This window comes from Miscanthus floridulus, chromosome 10 (genome assembly GCF_019320115.1).
Source record: "Miscanthus floridulus cultivar M001 chromosome 10, ASM1932011v1, whole genome shotgun sequence".
NCBI classification, from domain to species: domain Eukaryota; kingdom Viridiplantae; phylum Streptophyta; class Magnoliopsida; order Poales; family Poaceae; genus Miscanthus; species Miscanthus floridulus.
The window spans coordinates 28,658,773-28,668,956 of NC_089589.1; the positions used below are offsets into that span (position 1 = coordinate 28,658,773).

General features: G+C 41.7%; 1 protein-coding gene across 1 annotated transcript; it reads right to left on the reverse strand.

Annotated features, from left to right (window-relative positions):
• Window positions 1–606: 606 nt before the first annotated feature.
• LOC136486430 (transcription factor GTE12-like) lies at window positions 607–8,908 on the reverse strand. Its single transcript, XM_066483316.1, has 10 exons — window positions 8,581–8,908; window positions 4,322–5,120; window positions 4,186–4,234; window positions 3,980–4,083; window positions 3,819–3,873; window positions 3,691–3,750; window positions 3,414–3,535; window positions 3,225–3,291; window positions 1,484–1,605; window positions 607–1,404 (listed from the first exon to the last, which is right to left on the reverse strand). The coding sequence occupies exons 2-10, from the start codon at window positions 5,003–5,005 to the stop codon at window positions 931–933; spliced, it is 1,737 nt and encodes a 578-aa protein (XP_066339413.1). The 5' UTR covers window positions 5,006–5,120; window positions 8,581–8,908; the 3' UTR covers window positions 607–930.
• Between the last annotated feature and the right edge of the window lie 1,276 nt (window positions 8,909–10,184).

Sequence of the window (10,184 nt, forward strand, 5' to 3'; positions counted from 1 at the left end):
CCACTACCAGGGACCAGGAGGGGGTATGGGGACTGAGCAGCAGTGGCTCGATGACGAGATGGAGCGCCACCACATGCGCATAAAGGACTGACAGGAGAAGTTGCCGCGAGCAGCAAGGTGCCACTGGGCCCGAGCCTTAAGCGGGCGACGGTGCCAGGGCGGGAAAGAAATGAATCTGATGAGGAAGAGGGTGGCACGAATTTGGACGGACAGTGGATTTTTTTTTTTTTTTTTTTTTTTTGGTTGAGAGAGCTCTAGGGCGGATGAGTGGAAGGGACAAGCGCAGGGGATTTTTTATTTAAGAGAGAGAGAGCGCGGCAGAGCGGCCGAGTTGAGTCAGGACAGGACAGTCGACCATGGAAGTATTATCGTTCTATAAGAAATGATCTCTTGAAGCAATTTCATCTAGAATAGAGTAAACCAAACACTCAGTATTTCAGATATATCATAGCTATACCTACATTTACTTGTGCGACAGGCATCATTTTATTGAAGTTTTAGAATGAAGACAGTAACAAGGTACTACGGTGCGCTGACCACATCTGAGAACAATGCTATAGCTTGTGTGCTGCAACCGGCTCCACCATAAGCTCCTACAATATATACTAGCACTAACTTACCCCTTTTTTTCTCATCTTTTTATACAGGTCATCCAGCCGACGAGCTCACACTAAATAGGTACCTAACAAATCCAACATACAGCCGAGTTATCATACTCTTGCCCGACTGACAAGACCACGAAAATTAAAATCCGCTGCGGAGCCAAAACCACTACTCAGTTCGGTTGAGACATGTTCACATGGTTCTACGACGCAACCAGAGGAAACTAATGTTTCATCACTCTGCTTATGAGGTCGACATCCCAGCAAGGATGTTTGTCTCACGGCCTCAATAAATTATGTGGATGATGACAGAGACGTGTGGCTATCGTCAGCAGCTGATCTCTCCTTCCTCGGTGTCAACATCCATCAAAGGTGATACGCTGTCCACCATCTCATGTTCTGTCTCTTCTTCGGAATCTTTCTTTGTGTCAATGACTGTGGATGGTAGGCTGTCCTCCATTTCATGCCCTTCCGCTCCCTGGGAGTCATTCTTCGTGCCAATGACCGTCACGGGTGATATGCTGTCCTGCATTTCATGCCCTATGTCTTCCTGGGAATCTTTCCTCATGTCAACGTCCATCGAGGGTGATGCGCTGTCCTCCATTTCCAGTTCCACCTCATCCTCGAAATCGTTCTTCATGAACAGGCCAAGCCTCTCCAGCGGGCTCCCTAACCCCGGTGGCAAGTCCCCATCGATGAAATCCACGATTAATTTGCCAGGTGTATTGGACTGCCACGTTTCGCTGAAGTTCTCCAGATCCTTTAGGAAGTCACTGTTGTCAATATCAACAGTCTTCTTCATCTGCACAAGAGGAGATTTATCCCTTGCATACCATCAAGCATATAAACTTGCAGGTCAGAAAACCACAAGCAGGTAGTACCATGCGTAGTGCCAGCCGTGCTGCTTCCCTTTCCCGCTCTCTCTTCATCCTCATTTCTTCATCAAACTTCCGTTGTGCAGCTGCTTCAGCAGCCTTCACCTGGGCCTCAATCCTTGCTTTCTCTGTATTACAATGAAAAAAAAATGAAGCCGTAACTATGTTAGCATCCACAGGAATGGCATAGCTCATGTCAAGATGATACAAAAAGTACAGCTTCCAAATATGCCACAATATAGCTTCTTGACTGTACTGATTCTATTCTTAGTCCCCCAAAACAGAACTCTGTGTAGTTACTGTCTCACTATTCCTCGACCTCAAGATGCCTATTATTCTAGCAAATATATGTACAAAGATCATGTTTAAAGAGCACATAAAAGTAAATATGAAATTTCATCAGCACAAATTGGTTGGAAGATGTGATTTTCAAGTAAGTCATTTCTCTTAACTCCAAAAAAGAATGGTCAAGAGCTAAGAAGTGAAAAAAAATAATCAAGTTGGGGCTGTTTGGATGGACCCTGGGAAAGCTGCCTGGCCCAGGCAGCAATCCCAGGCGTCCATTTTTTGCATGGGACTAAATTTCAGCACAGTTTATAACATGCCTTCAGTAGCAGGTTCCCAACTTTAACCCCCACCAAAGACATTTAGTCCCATGCAAGTTAAGTAGACAAAATGAAAACAAACAAGGACAAAAAAAGGCAGTATGAGGTATATAGAAATTTAGTAGTGATAGTAAAAGGCATGTCATGTTTTGAGCACGTGGATCACTGATCTCCACGCACTCCTAGCTGAAGTTCCCAAATCACAACTGTAACCGGTCTACTAAAAACTAGCTCATACACAGTGTCCTGTGACTGACTTTGAGTTGACTGCAGGGCAGATATCAGTTATTGGTTACAGCACTGTTAGCCTACACGGCCGTTTAGCCTGTTTACATGCCATGTAAACGCTACACAATGGCTTGTCGTGTCCGTTTATCCCGTTTAATCTGTTTAAATTGTCGTTTAGCCTGAATAAATAGCTATTCGATAGGTAACCGTTTAGTCCGTTTAAACGTTTAGGCTAACACTACTTACAGATTAAGCCTATTGTGCCAGCTCAGCACTATCCAGGACAAAAAAACAACAGGCAAAAAGATCTTTTTTACACAGCTTTTCATCCTGTGCGTAATTGAGTGTCTTTCTTTTGCATCTAATGGCCAAGTGTGTCGATTCAAAACCTCAATCTACAGAATCTAAACACCCAGGCCAAAATAGCATGGCTTGCGTTAGGCTCTTCACCACAAGTACAAATCAATGTGACAGTTGCGCTAAACACCGAACATTGCTGACACTTGGTCTTTCTTTTGCATCTAATGGCCTAGTGTCCATTCAAAACCTGAATCTACAGAATCTAAATACCCAGGCCAAAATATCATGCCTTGTGTTAGGCTCTTCACCACTAAGTACAAATCAATGTGACAGTTGCGCTTAACACCAGACACTGCTGATACTTCACCAGGGACATTTTTGGAAAGTTAGGATTTCTCAAAGCTAAGAGTTAAGGAAGTGTCCAAGTATTTTTAGTTAAAAAATTATTTCACAAATACAAAACTAACCCCTCAGAAGGGACCAGTCTTGGTAAGAGATCTATGTCAGTCTCAGTGACAGATGTACACATATAAGATATTTGTTCTACTCACAGGAATTCTAGAGGTACTATAAAGTAAAAACAGATCCAGATCGCAATTATACGATACTCTTACCTTCTTGCTGCCTTTTTTCCAGCCTCTCCTTTTCCAATTGCAATTTTACAGGGTCTATATTCTTCCCCTGGGGCATCAAAACAGTATATCAGCAAGAGCTGCATCAGTGCACAGAGATAAACTTGTCCTCTGCAAAGCCATAACCAAATAGAAGACCACAAAGTTCAGAACATATTTTTGGAATATTACATGATCCAGAAGTGCCTTCTGTTGAGCCTTCACAATAGTCCCAGCAAAACGACTCCTGAGCATTGCTGCACGAAGAGCTTTGCTTGGTGATAAAGGTTCATCATGAAGGTAACTTTCCTCACCTGGAATTCACATGAGCATGCAGTACATTAGCCAAGAATTATATGGACAAAATCAAGTACCCTAAGCTCCTAAATGTTAAGTTTTCATTGTTTCGAATAACAGGAATTAAAAAAGTAAGCAGATGAATTAAGTATGGAAGAACACGCGAAATAACCTTGCGCAGAGGAAGCAAGAGGCGAAGTAGAAGTGTCATTGCAAGACCACGATTCATTTCCTAGGATTTCAAGTATATTAGCAAAACAGAAACCCTGGAATAACATTGTGCAGAAATGCTCAACATACCAATTGAACCAGAGCTGCCCTCAGTTTCTCGTATCCTTGAAATTTTAGCATTTTCCTGAAGGTAGAAGATATAGCTTTAGATGGAGAGTTACAGATTTGTTTATACTTTGAACAGACAATAATGAGTCAAAAAGAATGAGAAGGAAATTCATGCCCATAACCTTCGTGAAAGGAAGAGCACAATTCAAAGATGCCTCTTTGTTGCCAGTAGGAACAGAGTGATTTAAGGACCCCTCTTTGCTACCAGCTGCTTGAACAGGTATATCTGAATGAAAAGGAAAGCATTAATAATCACAACAATGATTTTTTTAATTGACCTTAGGATAAAAGCTTGTCATGTAATGCAAAGAAGTTATGCCATTGACACCTTTGGAAGAGGTACGCTCAGAGCTGCGCACGGAAAATTTAATTTTTACCTGTACAAACACCAGATAGTAGTACTTTTAAAATCACATTACCACCAGAGAAACAAATCAAGTGAATAAGAGCATATGTGGTCTTACTTTGGAGGATAATGCATCTGTCAGTGTCTTCTTTGCAATCAAATTTGAACCAGTTACTGGCCCTCTCGCAACCAAAGGTTTTGAATTTGAGCATGCAACTGGCTCTCTAGCAACTGTAGACTTTGAATCCATGATAGCTCGAACTTTTATGACCTTCGTTGTCTGCTGCTCTTGCGTAGGGTTTCGGCCCCTAAATTTCCTTTGTACTGATTCCCATTCTGAGTCGAATATTACATTCAATTCTTTAGCGACCTTATGTACATCATTTTCTGGAGGATTGTACTTCATAGCATTTGAAAATGTTAGCCTCACATCTGCTGCAAACTCCTCGATGCTTGCATATTGCTTTTTTGTGAGTTTATTCTTTACAGTACCCAAATCCATTGGGTTGCGGATAACATTGAAGTAATCGGGAATCCTATATAGCACTGGATCAACAGGTTCTTTGAAAAGCCAGCCACCTTTGTGATCAATGAGCTTCCTTACGATATTTCCACACAACCTAATCATCCTGCTACTTTTCATACTTGCAGCCTTGACCTTATAATGGTGCTGGCATGTAGAAATTGATGGCACCCCAAACTGTCGAGATAATTTGCTTCCCTCAACATCAGAATCTGTATCAGAGTCTCCCGATTCACTGCTTATATAAACTCTCCTCTTCTTACAGGCTTGTGCCATCATTGTATTTGGCTAGAGAATTTGATTTCTGGTCTGACAGCGGAGCAATAACTCAAGACTTGGTAAATGGTGAAGCCCTGTCCAAGATGCACAGAGCACAGGTTTTCCTCAGCCAAGCCTGTAGGTGGAGCATTCATTTAGAAGCAAGTTACTCAACATGCCCAAAGGAAAAAACAAAGTGGGACCATAGCCCCACACTGGATATCCAAGAGTTACAGCAACGGATTCAAATGAGCTATTTATTTAAATCCGTTCAACCAATTCAGGGGGAAATGGGAATTGCTGACATGTTAAAAGAACTGCGCGATCACTAAATTAATGTTTAGATACTCATATGAATGAGGAAACTCAGATCCAGAATGAAAAGAGTAAAATGTAGGTTTTCCGGAAATGCTGGATGAATGAACTACACAAATCACCCAAACTAAAAAAAAAAACACATGATGTATTCTGGTAACCCGAACTATCTGACCCAAATTTCCAAATACCCAAACTTCCAAATATTCGGGCTGGGTAGTTCAGGTGCCCCCCCCCCCCCCCCCCCCCGAGAAAACACAACCGAAAGTTCAGGTATACCTGATGTACCTGAATTTAACAAAAGCAGCAAAATAGACAAAATTTCAGTGGCGTTTTAAAAGCAGTAAACAGTTTTTACCAGCATTTAACAACAACAAAGCCTTTAAGTCCCAAACAAGTTGGGGTAGGCTAGAGTTGAAACCCATCAGAAGCAATCAAGGTTCAGGCACGTGAACAGCATTTAACAGAGAAAAATATATAATCAATCACATAGCTAGCAAATACCAAAGTATCAAACAGCATATGTCTTCAACAACTACACAAATGTTGTTCAAACAGATAAACATATACTCTCATACACATCACAGATCACACAATTCGGGTATTATGGGTAATTCCGGTACCGGGGATCAATACCCGAACTGCCCAAACTAAATTCGGGTAATATAGTTACTACCAAAATTGTAATCAGATATTTCAGGTATGGGTAGTTTGGCTCTGGGTCCAGGTAGTTCGGGTTCGGGAATCAGGTTTTGTACCCACCCCTATGTGCTAATGGCAATTGGCAGAGCTCTAACCAAGTAACCAAACTTTGTTTTTCTTGAAGGAACGAAAACATCATGTGACATGTTGCTCTCAGGCAGGTCGAACTCTAATTTTAGAAATAACCTATCCCAATTCTATTGGTTTAGCAGCTCGTCCCAAACTAATCTTTCTCAGGTAAGCGAGGATTACAAATATTACTATCAATATGTGTTCAATTGGTGTTACCAAGCCAAAAGAGGTTACCTCACATGAACCTTGTGAAAGGTGTCAAAAATAGAAAAAACTATTGATCGTCACTCGCCCATAGGCCATAACATTTGGGGGAAAATGAATTTGCCACTTAGGAAATATTATATTTGATTTTGCCAGTGGAAATTTGCTCCTTTACTTTCTGCACTGAATTGTTAAGTGCTATTTTGTTTATGCGACACTTTCGCCATTTGGGCTTAATATTATCAGTTATACCCATAAATGGAAAAATTTCAGCTTATATACAATGAGTCCAAAGGATGTAAACAGAAATGATAGGTAATCCTTTCTACACTTGCAGAGGATGTACTAGCATGATAAAGAAATGAAAAAAAAAACAGTTGAGAAACGGTAGCTGCAAATTTATTGGAACCAACATTTGAGATTTCTCGATGCTAAATCTGATTCTCCAAAATAGTAACGGTTATCATCTCCAACTGTAAAATAATGATATTTCCATTTCCACTAATTAATATTGCATGTTGCCATAACAGTATTGCATGTTTCCATTTCTACTAATTATCAAAATCAGCTAACGTTTCATTTGAGCCTACCCCACAATAACGGTAGCCATGCAGGAAACAGAAACAACTATGAACCAGACCAAGTACCCAGACGAAAACAATCTATCTCAAAGAAGTAACCATCAAAGCAGCGCTGTAACGCATGCCAACATACCACTGATAAAAGCCTAAAGCACTATGGGAAAATGTGATCTGAACACAAAATTGGGAAGTCCAAGCAGATGCCCTGGCCGTCCTGCGATTTATTAAGCGTTGAAGATCTATAATATCCGGACCTGTATTGTACGATCCATATGTCAAAAAAATTTAAGGCTGTGGAGGAGGCCGCCATGGGCCTGCATGGGCTGTGCCATTGTACAGGGAGTCACCCCCACATCTACCCAAACTATTTTCCAACCGCCTCGTCATTGCCATTCCAGCCCAACACTTGACCGCAGGTAGAACTCTAATTTTAGAAATAATCTATCCCAATTCTATTGGTTTAGCAGCTCCCAAACTTATCTTTCTCAGGTAAGCAAGGATTACATAGATTACTATCAATATGTGTTCAATTGACGTTATCAAGCCAAAAAAGGTTACCTCACATGAACCTCACGAAAGGTGTCAAAAATAGAAAAAAAAAACTATTGATCACCACTTGCCAATAACATTTGGGAAAAAATGAATTTGGCACTTAGGAAATGTTATATTTGATTTTACCAGTGGAAATTTGCTCCTTTAGTTTCTGCACTGAATTGTTAAGTGCTATTTTGTTTATGTGACTCTTTTGCCATTTGGTCTTAGTATTATCAATCATACCCATAAATGGAAGCTTTTCAGCTTATATACAATGAGTCCAAAGGATGTAAACAGAAATGATAGGTAATCCATTCTCCACTTGCAGAGGATGTACTAGCATAATAAAGAAATGACAAAACAGAATAGCAAAACCAGTTGAAGAAACAGAAGCTGCAAATTTCATTGGAATCAACGAATCAACATTTCAGATTTCTCGATGCTAAATCTGATTCTCCCAAATAGTAATGGTATCATCTCCAACTGTTAAAATAATGATATTTCCATTCCCACTAATTAATATTGCACGCTGCCATAACGGTACTGCATGTTTCCGTTTCCGCTAATTATCAAAATCAGCTAACGTTTCATTTGAGCCAACCCACCCCACAATAACCGTAACCATGCAGGAAACAGAAACACCTATGAACCATAACAAGTACCCAGACGGAAACAATCTATCTCAAACAACAAAAAATCAAAGCAGCACTGTAACACATGCCAACATACCACTGATGAAAGCCTAAAGCACTATGGAGGAACCACAGGATAAGGCACGCAAGCACGCAACCCATTAAGCAAACCCTAGAATCCCAAACTAGCCCTAGAGACAAACAACAATTCTAGGGAGGTCGAGGTCCCATAAACATTGCTTTGGAATTCGGTTTGGTGAGAAATTAGGTCCGGTCCTCTCGTATTGGCCATGAAACGAGATCAATTTCCCCGCAGATCCGAAAAGAACGGGTCCATTTCCCTGATGGCAGAAACGAACCATAACCTATCTCGCAGAGCCCAGAACAAGGCACGCCAATTCCCTAATCATTCCACGCGAATCGATGGGGAAAGAACGCATTCTCACGCTTGGAAACCCGGAAACCCTAGCTAGGATGAGGACGTGATTGATAGAAATGAAATCCTAGGCCGCCAGCTCGAAGGAAAAAGAGAGACGAGGAAGAGGAGCACACCAACCTGTGGGGGCACGCTTGGCGCTCGCCGGCGCGGACGAGAGCGGGTTGGTGCGCCGGACCTGGCTCCCTCCCCTCCCAGATCCTCCTCCGCCTCCTCGCGGTGAGGGCGGAACGGATAGGGGTGGACGCGCGCGCCTCGCCCACGGCGCGGACGGAGGGAGCCGGGAAGGGAGGGGGCGCGTGCTCGCTGGCGACGCTTGCGCGGCTCCTCCCTCTTCTTCGCCGGCGGGAGGGGATTAGGGTTGCGGGCACGGGCACGGGCTCGGCCTTTCGGCGGCGGGAGGCGAAACGACGCGGCCAGGTGAGGTGGGTCGGACTCGGACTCGGACTCGGGGAATGGGTGGGGGGACGACAAAGGTGGCGTGGCGGTGGCCAGGTGAGGTGGGTCGGACTCGGACTCGGACACGTGCGAGTCAAAGCGGTGGGCTCGAATGGTGGCAATGACATGAGGCGGTTGGAAAAAAACGCTTGGGCTAGATTTTTTTTTTTGAGGAAGAAAAGCTTGGGCTAGATGCGGGGGGGCTCCCTGTACAATGGCAACAAAGCCCATGCAGGCCCATAACGGCCTCTTGCACCGCCTTATAATTTTTTGACGGTATGGATTCGATATCTAAAACAGTATTTGTTATTTGGATAATTTTTTTTTATATAAATACAGATCCAGATACCTTAGCTAGATAGCGGATTCAGACCTATATACTATATGTCCAGTGTACGATATATTTGACCAATATTCTCAATAAATACAAATATCTACCTAATCTACATATAGTGTTTGCTTATTATTTTTTGTTACATACATGCTAGTGTTCCTTTTCTTCTAGTGAATTTTGTGTGGTCTCTTGGTGAGAATAAGTTACTCTTGGGTATGCTACCTAACTCAATCAGAATTGGTAAAAGCATCTCTCGATTTCATTTGGATTGCAACTTATTATCTCTATTGTGCCTACTCTCCATAATATAGCTTGAATTCCCTTGTTTACCCTTAATTGACCAAAAGTGTAGATGTTCTTTCCTTCCACATACATATGTATGTATGTACTATCATAAGAGAGAATTTAGTTTATGTTAAGAGGTTTTGCAATTAGCGACCAACATGCCTCCCAAATCCAAAAAGGGTCACTAGTTGTAAAATTCTATCTTGTGCAATTTAATGCTATCACTTGTCTTTATAAGCATTCCGTAGATAGCATTATGATGTATAAGAATATATTCCAATTGGCATCAAGTTGTGAAGATCGTTTGAATTGATGGATATAAGATGGTCCAATATTGGTTTGCTTGCATGGACAAAGGCTTGAAAAATTACTATGCACTAATATTGATCAAGTTGGAAGAATGAAGAAGAAAATTATCGACAGTAATGGTATTGCGAAAGAAATAGAAGCCAAGATGCATAAGTAAAAAAGAAGACATGGTCATATATAAATGGAATGGTCTCGTTATGATGGCAAGGTCGTATATGATGAAATACCATAGAGTCAAATGAAGATGAGCCAAATCCTGTGATTGTGGTGAATAGTATTTGGAATATGACTTGGATATCGATGATGTTGATATAGGACTTCAAATGAATGCGTAATGTTGGTTCAAGATATGATATGA

Bases quoted from the DNA above. Each gene is read 5' to 3' on its own strand.
- LOC136486430 (XM_066483316.1), bottom strand. From the start codon at position 5,005: ATGATGGCACAAGCCTGTAAGAAGAGGAGAGTTTATATAAGCAGTGAA. The intron at 3,874-3,979 runs GTTATGGGCATG...TTCTACCTTCAG, and splicing joins GTGCTCTTCCTTTCACGAAG to GAAAATGCTAAAATTTCAAG. The intron at 3,751-3,818 runs GTATGTTGAGCA...TTGAAATCCTAG, and splicing joins GGGCAGCTCTGGTTCAATTG to GAAATGAATCGTGGTCTTGC.